The 19186-nt window shown below is 40.0% G+C and overlaps 5 protein-coding genes across 5 annotated transcripts in view; 3 read left to right on the forward strand and 2 right to left on the reverse strand.

The window, feature by feature from the left end:
* Positions 1–19186, forward strand: part of fnbp1l (formin binding protein 1-like) — a 373280-nt gene that overhangs the window by 290346 nt on the left and 63748 nt on the right. The gene's annotated exons all lie outside the window — the stretch shown is intronic.
* On the forward strand, positions 3001–13705 carry LOC127529333 (uncharacterized). Its single transcript, XM_051932471.1, has 5 exons — positions 3001–3444; positions 8178–8301; positions 11228–11655; positions 11911–11917; positions 13139–13705. Exons 1-5 carry the CDS (start codon positions 3035–3037, stop codon positions 13646–13648), a joined length of 1479 nt encoding a protein of 492 aa, XP_051788431.1. The 5' UTR covers positions 3001–3034; the 3' UTR covers positions 13649–13705.
* Positions 4159–4863, reverse strand: LOC127529353 (histone H1-like). The gene has a single exon (XM_051932600.1). It carries the CDS (start codon positions 4819–4821, stop codon positions 4213–4215), a length of 609 nt encoding a protein of 202 aa, XP_051788560.1. The 5' UTR covers positions 4822–4863; the 3' UTR covers positions 4159–4212.
* Positions 8121–8604, reverse strand: LOC127529354 (histone H2A-like). The gene has a single exon (XM_051932604.1). It carries the CDS (start codon positions 8548–8550, stop codon positions 8164–8166), a length of 387 nt encoding a protein of 128 aa, XP_051788564.1. The 5' UTR covers positions 8551–8604; the 3' UTR covers positions 8121–8163.
* On the forward strand, positions 11216–11710 carry LOC127529355 (histone H2B 8-like). The gene has a single exon (XM_051932605.1). It carries the CDS (start codon positions 11282–11284, stop codon positions 11657–11659), a length of 378 nt encoding a protein of 125 aa, XP_051788565.1. The 5' UTR covers positions 11216–11281; the 3' UTR covers positions 11660–11710.

Here is a 19186-nt window from a genome sequence, read left to right on the forward strand (position 1 = left end):
GCCCCCATATTTGCATTTCACCCGTAGACATTTGTACAAAACGTAATGCTTCTCTGTGTTTAGTGGTAAACAGAAATTGTTTCAAGGACTGGCATGAAAAATTATTTTGACAGTAAACATTTGGTAGTTATATATACATACTTATGGATTGTTTACTATTTGCTTTAATTATATATATGTGTGTATCTATTGTGCAAAACATAATGCTATATAATGTGTGTGTATATTTATATACATACACACACATATGTATATGTGTGTATGTGTCTCTGTCTGTCTGTGTTTCTAGATTTTGTCACATATGGGATTCTGAGGGGCTGCACGGTGGCGCAGTGAGTAGCGCTGCTGCCTTGCAGTTGGGAGACCTGGGGACCTGGGTTCGCTTCCCGGGTCCTCCCTGCGTGGAGTTTGCATGTTCCCCCCGTGTCTGCGTGGGTTTACTCCCACAGTCCAAAGACATGCAGGTTAGGTGGATTGGCGATTCTAAATTGGCCTTGGTGTGTGGGTGTGTTTGTGTGTGTCCTGCGGTGGGTTGGCACCCTGCCCAGGATTGGTTCCTGCCTTGTGCCCTGTGTTGGCTGGGATTGACTCTGGCAGACCCCCGTGACCCTGTGTTCGGATTCAGCAGGTTGGAAAATGGATGGATGGGCTTCTGAGATTCACAAAAAGACAGTCAGGAGGGAACTTGCATACAGACTTGACTTTATTGTTCAGCTTGAAGAAACTGCATCTGGGCTTTATTCATACACACAGCAAACTTGACCACTTCTTATTTGTTTTGCTGAACTAGCAGATTCTTCAGATTAACAGAACTCGAAGGCATCTCGCTCAGAAGTGTCCACTAGAACGAAGCAGGAGCCAAGCTGTGGACCGACTGAACAGGTCAGAAAATTGCGTACGCTCCAAGTAAACGGACTGTAAAGCCTTTTCACACCATGTGATACCTGAGTAATTGAAGATGTGAGTTCCAAAATCTGCTAATTACACCTTTTGGTAAAATTTAGTGAACACGTGATAGTGACTTTTCATGCAGTTGGTCATGCGCTGAAAATATGTTTGAGCTTCAAAACCTGCTAATTGCAACAGTGTAGCGCTATAGTTTTAGGGATTTAGTTTCAAAATCTGCTTACGGACCCAAATTTTCCTATTTATCTCCAAAATTTATCTTTTGTACTTAGCTGATTTTGGAACTGAGCTCTTCAATTGTAGTCTGAGGTTGATCCCACACAGGTAAACATGTAAGCTGCCAGAAAGTGTATTTCTTTTGTATTTGCCTGTTGTTTGAAAGTATGTTTTCTTAATGATCTGCAGCAATACCACATAACTCAAGAGAGTTGTAGAGATGGATAATTAGACAAAGAATGAAGTATGTTACAGTTTATTTAAACAGATTTTCTATTTATTTAACTAGACTTTTATTTCCAAGACTGAAAGTAAAATGTTTCTTAACAGAATACTGTACATTCTGTTATCTAAGTGAGAGGATTTATTTGGATTTCTATTAGAATGATTTTGCACTTAATTATATGTGAGTCAGAGGAAAATATAACTGATACCAGTTTCTGAATAGGATTATGTTTCTGTTTAAAAAGTTAAAATTTATATCCAGAGCTTGAGAATCACCATAATGTACTGTATAACAAGAAGGAAGGTAGAGTTTATCTTTATTTATTTGTGGTATATTTATCTCTTTTAGTTCTCACAATGGTGATAATTTGGATAATGATCCTCCTTTGGTTAACATCTGAATAAACCATCAATTAATTCAAAGAACTGTTGTGTGTGTCATTACTGGAGGAAGACAGAAAATGTATTATTTTTAAGAAATTAAAAAATATCTGAAACTACAATGCTTGCTTTGAGAGATTTAAATGCATGCGACTACTTGCACCAAATGGCACAAAGTGGTACCAAAATGGGATGCCTTGTGCCAAACAGTGTAACTTTGCAATGCCATAGGATATGAAATCTAAATTTGATACAATGTTAGCTTGACAGATTGGGCACAAAAGAAAATGAACCCCAGGGTTGTGCATTATAAACTGAACTTGGCTATGTACTGTAAAATATTTTTTTTTTGGATAAAAGGCCCTAAAATGCTAAATGTTTTGTCTGTTATTTTTGGTGTGAAACAAATTCTGGATCTTGTTCAAAAAGCGGACACCTAATCTTAAAATTGTTCTTCCTGTTGTTTGATTTAGACTGACCTTCCCCTAATACAAACCATGAACTTAAGGTTCGTGGGGGTAAGGCCAGGTACAGCAGGGTCCCTAATCCTAAAATTTAGATGAGGTGCCTAATAAAGTTGAACCCTGGTGTATAATGGCGCCCGCCTTTTGAACAAGGCCCCGAATTATTTTTTCCTTCATATACTGTTTTTTTCTTAATTGGAAGTGTTATACTCACTTCTCTTCAGCCATTTTCAGCTCTTTTATTAAATAAGCAGGATGCGCGAGGTTCATTTAGGTATTTATTTATTTACCCATAAGAGGTTAAAACAAATCTACTCGATTGATTTGCACTTCTTTCCTTAACATTACAGGAAAAGGCACCCTGTGTATTTCTCAGTCGTTTCCACATTCCTTTCCTTTCACATTAAGAAACCGCTGATAATTTACCAACGATATTCAGTTGTGTTACCTTTCGACCGCGTTCTTTGAGAAGGTTACGTCCGGAACAAAATATATATGACCAACTTGTAAATCCAAACTGATCGGCTTTAGAGAAAAGTGTAAGTGTAAGAAATTGAGAATAACTACTGTAGTACAGGCGGGTTTTCTGTGAACAGTTGACGCCAGTAGTTGTTTGACGGTTAGGATGCAGAAACAAAGAAAGTATTTAAATATCGCGCCGAGCTTTAAAACTGAGCAATCGAAAACAGAATTGTGAACTGTGCGTTAAAGAGAACCCGGCCCCCTTTCCATTTACCCAATCAGAAAGCAGTAAGATCTCAATATAAGGCTCCCCGTGTAGCCGTAACCCTATTCATTTCCTCGATTTTATTCCTTGCAAAGGTTGCTATTTGATTAGCGTAATGGCAAGAACAAAACAGACAGCTCGTAAATCTACCGGTGGCAAAGCTCCCCGAAAACAGCTTGCCACTAAAGCAGCTCGTAAGAGCGCTCCTGCTACCGGTGGCGTAAAGAAGCCTCACCGTTACAGGCCCGGTACGGTAGCTCTGCGAGAAATCCGCCGTTACCAGAAATCCACGGAGCTGCTTATTCGTAAGCTGCCTTTCCAGCGACTGGTGAGGGAAATCGCTCAGGATTTTAAGACCGATCTCCGTTTCCAGAGCTCTGCTGTCATGGCTCTGCAGGAGTCCAGTGAGGCTTACTTGGTGGGTCTGTTTGAGGACACGAACTTGTGCGCCATCCACGCCAAGAGAGTAACTATCATGCCCAAGGACATCCAGCTGGCTCGCCGCATTCGTGGAGAACGTGCTTAAATACAAAAATCTTCCTAGAACAAAAGGCTCTTTTAAGAGCCATCACACGATCCCATGTAAGACAAAAATCCTTTTCTATGTATAAGATTGTTTCACATTAGAAACTGCGAATTACCGAATACTTAAATTTGCGTATGCACCTGTGCTGTATTTAGGCTGACCAGAGAGATTAATCCCAAGGGGAAATTCACATACTTAAGCAGCAGCATACTGATACAAAAACCGTGATCAATAAATAGTCGCACACGGAGCTGGTGAAAAGGCTGCCATTAATCCTCCACAACAGTTCATTCAGAAACAGACTTCACCCAAACTCTTAAACCGATTCTCCAATATAGTAAATGCCAAGACAAGTCCTAAGGCAATGCCATCCCGTAATTCTGCAACAGGAATTCACACGACCCCTAACCAAAACGTATTGTCTTGAGACGTTAACAAGAATTTAAGATGGGAGTGCGAGGCATTGCCTTGGTCCTCCACGGGAGAAGAGATTCCAGACCAGTATTCCTACATACAGAACCGTCTTGCAGAGTACTGTATTATCGCTTTAGTGTTCTTAAATTGTACACAAACCAATACTTTATTTGTATGGACTTTCGGACAGTTTAGTTACGGTTACCTCTCCAAATTCCGGAAGGGTTTAAGGGAGTTATGCACTAACCTAAACCTGTGCAAACAAACCAAGCCATAGACTCGCTCTTTTCGATAATGTAGGGGCTCTGAAAAGAGCCGTTTGTTTTGTTCAAATGCAAAGTCGTGTGAACGGATTACTTCTTTTTGGGTGCTGCCTTCTTAACAGTCTTGGATTTGGCTACTTTAGGTTTGGGCGTTTTAGGCTTCTTCGGACTCTTGACTGCTTTTTTAGGCTTTGCAGCCGGCTTCGCCTTCGCTTTTTTGGGACTCTTAGTCGCTTTCTTAGCTGCGGCAGGCTTCTTAGCGGTCTTCTTGGCAGCTGCGGGTTTCTTTGCTGCTGGCTTCTTTACTTTCTTGGCGGCTGCGGGCTTCTTTGCCGCTGGTTTCTTTTTCGGTGCCGCCTTTTTCTTTGTGGCTTTCTCCTTGGTCTCTGCATGCTTCTTATTGATTTTAAAGGATCCGGAGGCGCCGGTACCTTTAGTCTGCACGAGAGAGCCTTTGCTCACAAGACTTTTCACGGACAGTTTAACGCGGGCATTGTTCTTCTCCACATCATAGCCGGCAGCCGCAAGAGCCTTCTTGAGCCCAGCCAAAGAAAGCCCATGTCGCTCCTTTGAAGCAGACACAGCCTTGATGATCAAATCAGACACACTGGGGCCAGCCTTCTTAGGCTTAGAGCTCGTTTTCTTCTTCGCCGGCTTAGCCGAACTGACAGCGGGAGCTGCTGGAGCGGTTTCTGCCATCTTCAATACGCACGCTTCGATTTCCTTAAAGGATTCTTCTCCAACCCGCGGCTCAGCCGCTCATATTAGCCTGGTGAGAACCGTGAAGACTCAACCAGCCAGCTGTACATGCAAAGAGATCTGACAAGTGTGCTTTCTGTTTTCGGAGAATTCCCCTTTTTAGTAGGAAAAACGGGAGAAATCGGTCCCGCGAACTCAACGCATATCAAAGAAAACACGCTGTTAACAGGACATGTGCCGTTGCTTAAAAAGAAGGTCCCGCTGAACCGCCAGAAAAAAGAAATGGCACCGCGTAAAGGACAGGGTGCCACTCGTTACATGACGAACGCGAATTTCATTACAAATACTCGGTGACTGCACTTTCTTTCTCACTGGATACAAGATAGATTAATAAAAGACAGGTTCATAATTGATGCCAAGAACTGATTATATGTTATTGCAAAAATCTACGGAAAATCAGAGCTTCCTGCAAATTCCAATTAACACACTCGCAGGAATTGCGTTTACCTCAATTCTGTTAGGTTCACGTGAAAGAAACTTGTAACGGAAACAACTTTAATTCAAAGATCCAGTCTGTACAACTGTAAGAAATGAAACTTACTCAATGAGAAATGTGCCATTAGATGCATCAAGTCTGCTTTTCCAAGATGCCATATAACTGTTGAATAGAGGTTTGATTTGAGCATACAACAAAGTGCATCCTTACAGATGAAAGATTATATCGATATTCCAAAATAATTACTACATCAACCCATGTTTCCATTTTCTATTTTTTCATTACATATACAGATAAACCAATTTATATATATATATATATATATGCATTCATAGTCTGAAACATGATCCGATTGTAAGCAAATACAATCTATACATCACTTTCTTGAAAATCTTAAATCCAATTTGAGGGCCTGGGCAGCTTCAAGTATTAAGTAGGAATCGAAACTTCACAATAAGCCATTGCAAGCCACTCTCACTCACAATGCTGGGCCCATTTTGAGTAACAGATCGACCAACCTGAAATGGTTACAATGCCAAGGACATGTGGGAGCTCTGAGGGAACCATGTTTAAAGCAAAATTTGAATCTTGTCTCCTTAAAAACTACAAGTGTAACACGTCATTGTCCCACAGTTCAGAAGAGGTGTTGGGCTAGAATTGCTCTAAAATATCAGGTGTTTATGTGCAGCTTTTGAATAGTCACATCTATCTCTTTCATCTAAAGAAAGAATGATGCTGTACATTGTTCTGCAATCACGAAGTACAATAAAAGGGTGAAAAAGAAAACATTGTGAAAATGACATTAGTTACAGTCACACATGTGGGAAATTTTGCCTACAAGTTTGCTTGACGATGGTGAACACCACCAGATCTTTATTTGCCTATGGAAGGTCCTGGATAATGGACTATGTGACCAACAGACTGCAGTTTGTGAGGCTTGAGGACTTAATTTCTGATGTTGATGTGTAAGCAGCCGTGTGACACCACAAGGAACAGTCCTATGTCTTTCCTCTTCACCCTGTATGCCAATAAACACAACACCAGGTCATTCTGTCTTAGTGTAAAGAGAATTGTTTGTAACTTAACATTAATAAAGCTAAGGAACTTATAAGTGTTATTTGTTACACCAAAGAGCCTGTAAGACCCATTTACTATTCAGGGAGTGGATGTGGAGGTGGTGAATGGTTACAAGTACTTGGGAGGGGGGGGGGTCCTCATTATTCCATTACATAAGAAAGTGTGATGGGTAGCTGGGTGGCACAGAGGTAATGCTTCTGTTTCACAAGATAGAGACTGAGTTCCACTACATGCATGAAGTTTACATTTCCACCATGTATCCATTTGGGTGGTCCAGTTATGTGTCAGAATCTAAAGTCAGGCTGGTTCTGTGAATTGGCGTGGCTTAATTGGCCATGTGTGTATGTCTGTGTTTTCCCCCAAAATGGAGTAGCACCCAGTCCAGGTGTTGTTCCTGTCTGGCACCTGAAGGAATAGGATAATAAATAAGCAGATTCAGAAAATGGATGGATGGGTAGATAGAGAACTCTGTGATAGCCACTGTGATCTTCTACACTGTGCTGAGCTGGTAACATCACTTGAAGACAGGCCCACTGAATCAACAATGAATAAAGCAAGCTTTATTAAAGAATGTAACATCACAGGACTGGAGGCAGTACTGGTGGAGAGAATAAAGATACAACTGATAGCAATTTTGAAGAACATTTCAAATTTTCTCTATAACACAATTATTTGGTACTTAGAGCCAACAAATAATTCCGCAGAAGTGTGTCAAGAAATTGAAACTGGAACTCCTTCATACCCCTGGTTATACACCAGCATAACGCCTCATGGTGATTGATATTGTATCTTTAGCAAAAGTCACAAGTTTTCTACTTTTTAGTAATTCTCTGTGCTTTTGTCTACCTTTGTACATGCCATGAAAAATGCTTCAATATATGTTTTGTATATATCAGATAAAGTCAGTTTATGTAGACAATCAAGAATTTTACAATTGTGTTTTCAGACTAGGAAGGCCCAGTCTGTATACTCCTCCTCCACTCACCCAACAGCTGCAGAGAAAATGCTCATCACCAAAGTGACTGCAATCTATGACAGAAAAGCAGAGGACGTTTTTGAAATTTCATCTTTTATAGAATAGAAAAATGTGAAAATCACTGCCACACCAAATCACAGAAACGGGTCTCATTCAGCTCCTGTAAATTTCCACCTGCCATTCACCCCTAATGGCTACCCCTCACTAAGAAGAGAGCTGGATTTCATATATTGATTGATTCATATATAATGAAACCACCTTGCCCAAACATTTAATAGCAGTTTTTAAAACAGGTTAACCAATAAAGTTGTGTGGTAGGCTCTTACAGTAGATAATCATTTACTATTGACTATTTACATGTATCAGTTTACAATTAAGGCTTCTGAAACTGAATAATTTTTTTGCAAATCTGTGATAAACTATCTGAAGAGTGCTCAGCCCCTAATGGAGATTTATGGGAAACATACAACACGAAGAGAACATTCGTTCCATTTCATTAATTTCCCAGTCCTTGTTGTGGGACCATGTGAAAAGCTAGAACTGCAACCTCAAAGCTGGGAAATTAAGCATTATACTGAGCCAATATATTCTATTCCAGGATGTCAGGTTTAACACCAGATTAGCAGACTTTAGATCAAACCCTTACACAGAGGTCATAAAAGAAACCTTTAATTATGTGGGGTGGTGAGAAAGAGTATAATTAAAAGAAGCTGTTAATATTGCAATGGAAAAAGTTCTTGACGGAGTAAATGGTGGCTCTTAAAAGAGCCGTTGGTGTCGATATTTTCACTGCTTACTTGCTTTTAGCTGGTTTCTCGGTCTTCTTGGGCAGAAGCACAGCCTGAATGTTAGGCAGCACACCACCCTGAGCGATGGTCACGCCACCCAGCAGCTTGTTGAGCTCTTCGTCGTTACGGACAGCCAGCTGCAGGTGGCGAGGAATGATTCTGGTCTTCTTGTTGTCGCGGGCAGCATTGCCAGCTAACTCAAGAATTTCAGCGGTCAGATACTCGAGCACAGCAGCCAAATAAACGGGAGCACCGGCGCCCACTCGCTCGGCATAGTTGCCTTTCCTCAGAAGCCTGTGAACACGGCCAACTGGGAACTGCAAACCAGCACGAGAAGAGCGAGTCTTGGCCTTGGCGCGTGTCTTGCCTCCGGTCTTTCCTCTTCCAGACATCTTGATATAAACGCTACAATTCTCTGCAACAGAATGAGCAAGGCAGCCGGCGTGGCGCTTTTATAAAGGCTCCCTTTTGGCGGGACAAACTGAAAGAATTGAGTGCTAATTTGCATGTTCTCGTACGTCACTCGACTGACCCCTGAACCGCTGTAAATAACGTTTAAACATAAAAAATAAATCTCCGAAATAAAAATTACAACGTGCCTTTTTGTTTTGATCGCAGCTGTGTTTTGCATGTGTGCATACACATACATTTTACACGTTAAGTTACACTTCCTGGATTTCATTGCATTGATATTACTGTACTTACTTCTAATATGTTACATCTATATTCATTCATGTTATTGCACCGGCTACCTGTAGTCTGACGTTTGAAAATTGCTTTGGCAAACGCGTTTGCTGTTTAGAAGGCTTTGTTATTCAAGGCTCTACACGGATAAAAAAAGAACTCTTTGAGCACGAAGTACAGAAATCAAATCCTGGTTTTCTTCAAATTTTCTTAAATAATGACAAAACTGAGGTTCTCCTCATTGGTACAAAATAAACATTATCCAAAACTGATCATTTTTCTTTTGTTATTGATAATTCCTCTGTCTCCCCTTCCCCACAGCTGTCATCCTTGACAGTACTTAATCCTTTCAGTCCCACATCAATAACATCTCCCAGTCTCCATATTTCCACTTGCGTAACATTAATCGTAATCGCCCGTCCCTCACTCCCCACACCACTGCTATCCTTGTTCATAGCCTTGTCACCTCTCGTCTGGATTATTGTAATTCCCTTTTCTTTGGTCTTTCTCACAAATCTCTTTATAAGCTTCAACTTTTCCAGAATTCAGATGCCCGCATCATTACTAGAACCCCCTTCTATTCACCATGTCACTCCCGTTTTGCAGCAGCTTCATTGGCTTCCAGTTCAGTTCCGAATTCAATTCAAAATTCTCCTACTAACTTTTAAGGCTCTCCACAACCTCGCCCCTCCATATCTGTCTGACCTCCTCCATGTTGCCATTCCCTCCCGAGCCCTTAGATCCTCTTCCTCCATCCACTTGACTGTCCCCTTCGTCCGTCTTACCAACTGAATGCTCTGCTCCCCAGCTCTGGAACTCACTACCATCTGAGCTTAGAAATATTGAATCATTTTCACTTTTCAAATCTAAACTTAAAACTCATTTGTTTAAGACTGCTTTTTCTCTTTGATTACAATTGCTCTGTCTGTTTTTAATTTTTGTATTTTACTTTTGTTTATAATCTGTGTTTTGTCTATTGTTTGGTGTCCTTGAGTGTTTAGAAAGGTGCCTACAAATAAATAAAATGTATTATTATTATTAGCAGTAGTAGTAGTAGTAGTATATAGAGTCATTCCGCATCGACTGCCTTGTAGCCCCCACATGAACGATTTTCGTGATTTCTCATTGTAAATCTCGAAATGAGTGGAGTTACAAAGCTGTTGCCGAATGGCGCAGTGGGTAGCGCTGCTGCCTCGCAGTTGGGAGATCTGGGGACCTGGGTTCGATTCCCGGGTCCTCCCTGAGTGGAGTTTGCATGTTCTCCCCGTGTCTGCGTGGGTTTCCTCCGGGCGCTCCGGTTTCCTCCCACAGTCCAAAGACATGAAGGTTAGGTGGATTGGCGATTCTAAATTGGCCCTAGTGTGTGCTTGGTGTGTGGGTGTGTTTGTCTGTGTCCTGCGGTGGGTTGGCACCCTGCCCAGGATTGTTTCCTGCCTTGTGCCCTGTGTTGGCTGGGATTGGCTCCAGCAGACCCCCGTGACCCTGTGTTCGGATTCAGCGGGTTGGAAAATGGATGGATGGATGCCGAATCGATGAAGTAGAACTTTCATTACTTAAGTAAATAAGTACAATGTATTACATTCTTTGGCAATCCTCCGAATACCGGTCCCAAATTATTTAACAACTGTTTTCCTATCGAGTGGACAATACTACACTGAAAGCCGCGAAAAAACATTTATTGTAAGACAATAAGATGTATTTCCAATATTTTGTATTAATTCCAGCACAACAGCTGCAAGGTCTCTTAGTGGTAAAAGTAGTTATTATAATTCACTATGGTGTCCCAGCTGGTCAGACCCTCAAACAACATCACATGCTTCGACCTCACGTCATACAGCCAGAAGTACATCATCATTATTATCTTGTCAGATGTCATGATGCAACCGATATTTTTAAATAAGTAAGCTGGTTATAACTAACCTTATTGCTCCCGCTCCTAAATATTGTCCACTCGATAGGAAAACAGTTGTTAAATAATTTGGGACCGGTATTCGGAGGATTGCCCATTCTTTAAATGACCGAAATTTATTTTATACATTATTAAACTACTGTCCATTCTCCCCCTCATCCCTGCTGATCGTGTCATGAAATTAAGTGGAAATTACAATGTTTTGTCTCCTCTGGTGCGTTGAGAACATACACTGTATCTGCCACGCGCGGCCATTGTTCTAAAGCTGGCAGGAACCCTGGATGGCTTCGAAAAAAAGAAAAGAAAAAAATAAACCTTAAAATCTAAATTTTTAAACAAATCCCAATGTAAACGTACGCGCGCGATTTTTGTCCCATTCATTAACGCAACGGTTTTGCCTGAAAGGAGAGAAACAGCTGCCTGCATATTGTTGCTGGCCACGCCCAACGCCTCAGCGCTTGTCGTATGCCTGACAGCCTTTAAAAACAGGAACTCGGGAAGTTGCAGCATTCAGTTTTTCCTCTGTAGCAATGCCTGAGCCGAAAGCTGCCCCTGCTCCCAAGAAGGGCTCTAAGAAAGCCGTTTCTAAGAGCCAAGCTAAGGGTGGGAAGAAACGCAGAAAGACCAGGAAGGAAAGCTACTCCATCTATGTGTACAAGGTACTGAAGCAAGTTCATCCCGATACGGGTATTTCCTCTAAGGCAATGGGGATCATGAACTCCTTTGTGAATGATATCTTCGAGCGTATTGCTGGTGAGTCTTCTCGTCTTGCGCACTACAACAAGCGCTCGACCATCTCTTCCCGGGAAATCCAGACTGCTGTGAGGCTTCTGTTACCGGGAGAATTGGCTAAGCACGCAGTGTCCGAGGGCACCAAGGCAGTTACCAAGTACACCAGCTCCAAGTAAACTGCAAAACTGATTCTGCTTGAAACCAACGGCTCTTTTCAGAGCCACCCATCTAATCTCAAAAAAGAGCTCCGTTAACCTGGAAAGCAATTTCTGTGATGTTAATGTATCGTATCCTTTTCTGTACGTTCTGGCGTGTCTGCTCGCTTACATTGGTTTTGATTTATTTGGCGCCCGAATCACTGTCCCTCAAACGGGCAGAAGTCCGTTTAGGTTAGATTTTTCTTATGCCATATCGGTTTTCGTTACAGCGGTCGAGTGAGCACACATCCGAAGCAATTAAGCCAAATCACAGTATAAGGCAGAAATGGTTCGAATCGGGTTTGTACAAGAATGAATGGTTAAAATGATTATACGTCTTCAGGTTAAAGCGTTCTTAATCTGTCGCTCTTGGAAACACAGAGAACGCCAGAAGAAAAATACATAACTCCACTCGGAGATGCTTTCGAATACACCCATGAGCCTGAAGTGCAAGTCCGCAAAAACCTAACCACTTCGCCCACAACAAGAAACCGTTTTTCTTGGGAAAGTGCACTGCTGCTTTGCAACAAAGAGACGGGGACCTGCTGTCAAGGTGCTCCCCGCTTGGAGTTTGCATGTTCTCTCCCCACGTCTGCGTGGATTCTTTCAGGTGTACCAGTTTCCTCCCACAGTTCAAAGACTTTTTCTCTTTGATTACAATTGCTCTGATTTTAACTTTTTTAGTTTATAATCTGTGTTTTATCTGTTGTTCGGTGTCCTTGAGTGTTTAGAAAGGCGCCTACAAATAAAAAGTGTTACAGTATTATATAAATTTCTCCTTATGTGTCTGTCTGGTGATGGACTGGTATTCTGTCCAGGTTTTTCTCCTGCCACTGGAAAACAGATCAGAAATATGGATGGATGTTGTTCCTCTGATTGAAATGTATGTTGTAAATAGTTTCTAACGTTAATTATGCTCGTTATGAGGTGTTCAGGAATGAGAAATATTTGAAAACCTTTAAACCATCACTTGACCATTTTAGCCGTTATTTAAACCATCTACTAAATTAATATGCAGTGCAGGTAGTTCTTCTCTTCTTGGCCGCAGCATTACATCAAAATGCACACCATATACCTTGTGTATTTCTAAATCTTTTCCATGTTCCTTTCCATGGATCTTTCCTACATTCATATTAATAAAAATCTTTGATTATTTAACATACAAATAGATTTTCAGTTGTGTCCCCTTTATCTCTCTCTCCCTCTGCCCGCAATAAAATATATATGACCATAATAACTGGGATTATGGGGAAAACACCATTGTACTAGTGGAGAGTGAATGTTTCTCAATACAATGGCATTCTGAATACTTGACGGCAGCAGCCGTTAGGCGATGAGGACACTGAAACAAAAGCAGCTTTCAAAATTCGCGCCGAGCTTTTAAAACGCGCAATCAAAATGAGACTTCTAGGTCGAACCTAAAAGCGCACCTGACCCCTTTCATCCAATCAGTAACAGCTAGGTCCTCAATATAAGGCTCCGAGTGCGGCTCTTTTTCTTATTCTTCACTTAATACATCACTTTGCTTGTAGTACATATTTGTCGTGTTTTGGCGAAATGGCAAGAACGAAGCAGACGGCTCGTAAATCAACTGGTGGCAAAGCTCCCCGAAAACAGCTCGCCACTAAAGCGGCTCGTAAGAGCGCACCTGCTACCGGTGGTGTAAAAAAGCCTCACCGTTACAGGCCCGGCACTGTAGCTCTGCGAGAGATCCGTCGTTACCAGAAGTCTACCGAGCTGCTTATTCGTAAGCTGCCTTTCCAGCGTCTGGTGAGAGAGATCGCTCAGGATTTCAAAACCGATCTCCGTTTCCAGAGCTCCGCCGTCATGGCTCTGCAGGAGTCCAGTGAGGCTTACTTGGTGGGTCTTTTCGAAGATACCAATCTGTGCGCCATCCACGCCAAGAGGGTTACTATAATGCCCAAGGACATCCAGCTGGCTCGCCGCATTCGTGGAGAGCGTGCATAAGAACATGCATTTTTATTATGTACATTTGATAAAACGGCTCTTTTCAGAGCCACCAAGTTTTTTTTCAAGAGATGAAATCCTTTTATACATTTTGGGGGTACATCTGTTCGTCCCACAACATATACACGAATGACCCAGTAACAAAACGGTAAGACATATGCATGAGTAGAGGTTAAGATAAATGTTCCCCAAATCTATATGATGCATATTGCTTGGATGGCCCGTTTATGCTTTTTATTTTTGTAAACCGCTAATATTCTGCTACTACAGTAATGTAAATTTGGGCGGATAAAGACGAGAGCAATGACGAGCTCTTGGAAGAAATCATACTCGAGCATAAACCTCACATTACCCAGCACTAGAAATTGAATTTACGTATAAGAAATAATCTTTGGCAGGCATAAAATCGCGCCTGTATATTAATTCCCTGCACCCAACCTCATTGCCTAGTGTGCCTATCGCCTAAATGTGCCCCTGAGGAAATTGTAAAACAAAATGTAAAAATTCCTCAAAAAAACTTAAAACTGTCCCACACACTAGGGGGGGAAAAAGCCAAACAGTCGAACGCAATCGGTCAAACATACTGAATGAACCGTCTCAAACTCCCTCGCACTTCGGTCACTCAACTTGACTAGAAAAATAAATTTGCCCTTTTTTAATGAGGTGTACGGAAGTACGGAAGCTTATTCCCGCCACTCAACAAAAAAAATATATTGCGTTATTTCACAAAAGAATTGCGTTATATCGCAATAATAATTGCGTTATATCGCAAAAGAATTGCGTTATTTCGCAATAATAATTTCATTATATCTCAAACGTATTGCATTATTTTGCAATACCGATTGCGTTATTTCGCAAAAGAAGCCATTGCAGAAGGCTTGCAGTAGTGTCTGCACATTGCCGACTAGCAGCGACTCGTGTACTCGCACATCCGTCTTCTGAGGACAAAGCTCTAGTTCACAACGCAGGCATCTGCAAGGCAGAGGTAATTTAGAACTCAAAACAAAAATTAAACCTAAATCATATATTTCAATGATAATATAGGTTGATAAAGATACAATATAAGTATATCCATAAGTTTCGTTTTAATGATAACATACAGCTCGGTTAAAACAACGGTTCGAGTGAAAGGTGTCTAATTAACATCCTACTAGTGGTAAAGATAGCGCATTTGAATTGTTTTAGTAAAGATAATGTTTAAATGGATCGGCAACGTGCTCATCTTTAACTACTGCCTGGCCGTAATGTGTGTGGAGATTTCGCGATTTGATTCAAAGAATTCCCGACAATGCATCAAACATTATTATAAGTGACTGGGTCGTCAAAAATGGACGGGTGCATACTAGATTTAATATACCAGAGTGCATTGCCAAGTGCAAGCACACCTACTAATTAGAGATGACGGTGGTGAGGTGGATGTACCAAGGGCCATAGCCCGACTAGGTAAAACGTAACTCATTAAACTTGACGAGGGTTTATTTGGCAAAAATAAAACGTGACTGGGCCCTGCGCTGGGCTGGCGCCCTGCCCGGGGTTTTGTTTCCTGCCTTGTGCCCTGCGTTGGCTGGGATTGGCTCCAGCAGACCACCGTGACCCCTGTAGTTAGGATATAGCGGGTTGGATAATGGATGGATGGATAAAACGTAATTGGATTGCTACTGCAATCTTACTTTTAGCTAACATTCGTACTGCCTAAACGAAGTCGAAAAGAATCTCACAGCAAACAAACTTAAAGTAAAGATCGCTCTCCCCTTATTTGCTTTTTTTAAGACCCACGTGTTTTAATATAATGTAACGGTTTATTTCATTACTTCATTCCTTTACATTTGAAGTGATTATGTTCAAGTTGGAAGATTTGGGTTCAGTTGCGATGTAAACAAGTATAGACAACGATTGAAATTTCAGAAGCTGCTATTCAGTGTATTTTCATTACATATAAATATTGCATTTATCGATTAACCATTTTCTTACAGTTTTTGCAGTCACAAAGTGTCTGATTTTGGAATTTACCCATAACATTCTACACAAAAATCCTGTGTAAATCATATCCAATGAACCTTTTAATTGTAGTTTTAATAAATAAAAAAGAAAGGTGTGAAATGTTTTTGTCTGTCTTTCTCGTTATGAAACGTTTACATATACTGTTTATATTTAATTATGCACTGTTTCTGTTTCAGAAAACAGATGCATTACAAGTGTGAGAACATCTTAAAATAATAAGCAGTCATGTCGAATTCTAAAAGCCAAACCTGGCGGAGGAAAAATGGAATAATAATAAAATTCTGTCAGAAGTTTAAAAATGGTTAAATAGATTAAATAAATGAACCATCAATATTAATTATTTTAATATTTCACATACTTCTACATACATTCAAAGCACCTCATAATTCTGTCATTCATCAGGTACTGTCCACCCTTGTCTCCAACTTTATGTACCATATCTGTGTCTGTTTCATCAATATCATTGCCAACCAGACAGCCTGTTAAATTTGCAGTTTTCAAACATGTTTTGTAAATGTGTTGTTTTTGATTTTTATAATTTTGAAATACAATACTTACACATGAAATGCGCTCCTGGTAATGACAAACCCTAAAATTGATACCAACTAAAATAATAATGCTTTAAATAAAATATTATCCAAGGATTAAAAAATTACTGATTTGATACAAAAATTAATCATTTATAATTTTATTTCTAGCATTTTCAGTTTCCAGTTAAGAATGGCCTTACAAGACATAATGTATGACCAGTTTTTTTGACTTTTTGAAGAGCAGAAATCTACAGGAAATCATTCCAAAGTTAGAAAAAGAAAAAGGTATTGGAAATTAATTCATTTCATTGTCAGCATATACTAACATGGGGAATTTGCTACACATTAAACTACTGAATTTAATAGTGTAACAACAAAACAGTGCAGTGTATTTTATTCACCACTTTGCTCTCCAAAAAACGGTGTTGCGGTGATGGCAACAAGGTGACTTGGATTCAGGTGCTTTCTGTGTGCACCTTGCATGTTCTTCCCGTGAGTATGTGAGTTTCTTCCCACAGTCAAAAGACATACAGGTTAGATGTACTGGTGTTGTTAAACTAGCCCCAGTGGCTGTGGTATAGGCTTCAGCTTTTTCACAACCATGCCCTGTCTAAATGGGTTTGGGAAACAGACAGACTCTCAAAAATCTTTTGAGGACAAAATCCAGTAGAGGGTAATCATCACATTACAGAAGATAGAGATTTAGGGTATAGTACACATACTTTTGCACAATTTTCTTAAATTCAAAAAGGAACTTGAGGATTTTAAAAGTATGTGGGGTCAAGAATCCCACAGGGAGTTATATTAAGCTTACAGTTTTTTAAAAATTGTATAATTAATTTAAATAAAAATGTAGCTGTTACCTTAATTTCAGTTGATAATGACTGCAAAGTTGGTAGATTGCCAGATAAGTAAAGAAAAATAACAACAGAGGGACTAAAGTAGACAGTGTATACAAGAGATTAGAAATTGTAATAAGGATGTTATGTTACTCAGTATCCATGAGCTGCTGAACAGAGTTGGTCAGAAAGATTCAGCTTCCCTAGTTTGGCACACTTGTCAGGTTTCATCTGGAACTGTATGCAGTTCTAGATCCCATATTACAGCAAAGATGTAAAAAAGTAATGAAACTGCAAACCAGGTTCAGGAGCTTAAAATACAGCTATGAGTTATGATAGAACTTAAGACTAAAATAGATCATAAGAGGTGACATGAAAAAAAATATTTTAAATGGTGATTGATGATGATGATAGGTTGATTGTTAGATGAAACTTTTAAATCTGTCTTTCAAGGGGAGCACAAATTGAAGTTGATTAGAGGGACAGCAGAAACAAAGTAAAATAGCAATAACTGCTGATATAAGGAAAATAGGTGCACTGAAAGTATACTAGGTAAGCCTGGTGTATCATCATTGCTGACTGTAGAGTAGTCTGAGGATTGTCTTTTCTTTAGATACATTCTAGGGAAAAACTGGTAAGTCTACTTACTTGCAGTTTAAAGTAAACCCTTTCCACTCCATTTTAATGGTCATGGCCAGCAGTAGAGTTTTGCTGGATGAAAAGTGCTATAAATAAATGGACATCCTGAAGAATATACCAGACACTGTCATAATTTGTTTATTAATGTACTTCTTTTATTGCTGTTATATTTTAATACAGATTGATCAGAATGTTTTATTACTCATGGATGAGAAGGCTTTATCCACTTATTTTCCCCTATATGGTGATCGTTTAGCAGTTTTAGACTTCTGCAAGAGGCAAACATTTCAGACGCATGAAATGTCTAGAAAAGAAAAGCTACTACAGAATTTACGCAAGAAACTCGGTGTTTTGAAAAGACCAGAGCCCTTGTTCAGATGAAGAGGATAAACGACCAACTAAACATATGGGTCGGTATGGAAATAGTAATGCTAAAAAGTCTGCACGAAAAATTGAAATTGGGTGGCTTCAGAAAGAAAAACAAACAAGTGATCTTAAACAAATACGTACAAAAAGTGGTGGAGGAACAAGGAAATTATCAGTTTTAAAGAGTGCTACAAAAGAAGACATTCTAAATATGGCAAAAAATATTTTCTTTCCTAATGGTAAGTCATCACACGGATCAGTTGAGGAATTTGATTTTGATATTACCAACTTTGAGCGTAAGTCTCTAATGGATGAAGACACAGTTGGAGAATTATATGACCAAACAAAACTCCCACTGCTTCGTTTTTATGTGGTTACTTGCAAGAAAGAAATCATAAATCGTGAAGCAGTTTGCAGATCTAAGACTCTATTAGAAGAGAAGGAAACTCCTAATATTCACAAATCACTGAGCAACTTTCCGGCATCCTCACCTGCAAAGTCTAGAGATCTTAATGAGGGATTAGTCTCAAATTCACAGAATGAAGCTATCTGTGTAGTGCCTGATGCCTTGATATCTGAATCTTGCAAAGCTGGTTGCTCACATACCCTACTAGATTTTCCTGCAGATGCTTCTAATTCTGCGAATCATTTTACATTTGATGTAAATAAACATCAAAAAATAAATGAAGAAGGTTTGGATTACAACTATATAAACTATGAAATTCCCAAATCACCGGAAGAGTGCCAAAAAGAAGATAAACAGTGTACTGAACATGAAATTTCTAATGATGGAGTATTTACCACATTGAGTGATGACAGCAACATAATTGTCTTTGGACCTTCTTTTGATTCTGATGTCTTATCAGACACAATACCTCTTGAGTCTACAACATGTTTCATGGAGTTTGAACTTGTTGTAAGACGTGGAAATGCTATGGAAGATATAGTACACGCTTTTGAGAAAAATCCAGAAATTGATCATGGCTGCACTCTGAAGATTAAAAGACTTCTACCCTCAGGTGAAATGGAAGAAGCAAATGACTTTGGTGGAGTAATACGTGATGCATTAGCAGAGTTTTGGGAGGAATTTTACAATAAATGCACACTTGGTAAAACATTCAGAGTGCCATTTCTGAGGCATGATTTTACATTAAGTAAGTGGA

This window comes from Erpetoichthys calabaricus, chromosome 10 (assembly GCF_900747795.2).
Source record: "Erpetoichthys calabaricus chromosome 10, fErpCal1.3, whole genome shotgun sequence".
Classification (NCBI taxonomy): domain Eukaryota; kingdom Metazoa; phylum Chordata; class Cladistia; order Polypteriformes; family Polypteridae; genus Erpetoichthys; species Erpetoichthys calabaricus.

Excerpts from the sequence above, each read along its gene's own strand:
- LOC127529333 (XM_051932471.1), top strand. The coding sequence starts at position 3,035 with ATGGCAAGAACAAAACAGACAGCTCGTAAATCTACCGGTGGCAAAGCT. Across the intron at positions 3,445-8,177 it reads ATTCGTGGAGAACGTGCTTA|CTGGTTTCTCGGTCTTCTTG; the intron begins AATACAAAAATC and ends ACTTGCTTTTAG. Across the intron at positions 8,302-11,227 it reads TTACGGACAGCCAGCTGCAG|CCTTTAAAAACAGGAACTCG; the intron begins GTGGCGAGGAAT and ends TATGCCTGACAG.
- LOC127529353 (XM_051932600.1), bottom strand. The coding sequence starts at position 4,821 with ATGGCAGAAACCGCTCCAGCAGCTCCCGCTGTCAGTTCGGCTAAGCCG.
- LOC127529354 (XM_051932604.1), bottom strand. The coding sequence starts at position 8,550 with ATGTCTGGAAGAGGAAAGACCGGAGGCAAGACACGCGCCAAGGCCAAG.
- LOC127529355 (XM_051932605.1), top strand. The coding sequence starts at position 11,282 with ATGCCTGAGCCGAAAGCTGCCCCTGCTCCCAAGAAGGGCTCTAAGAAA.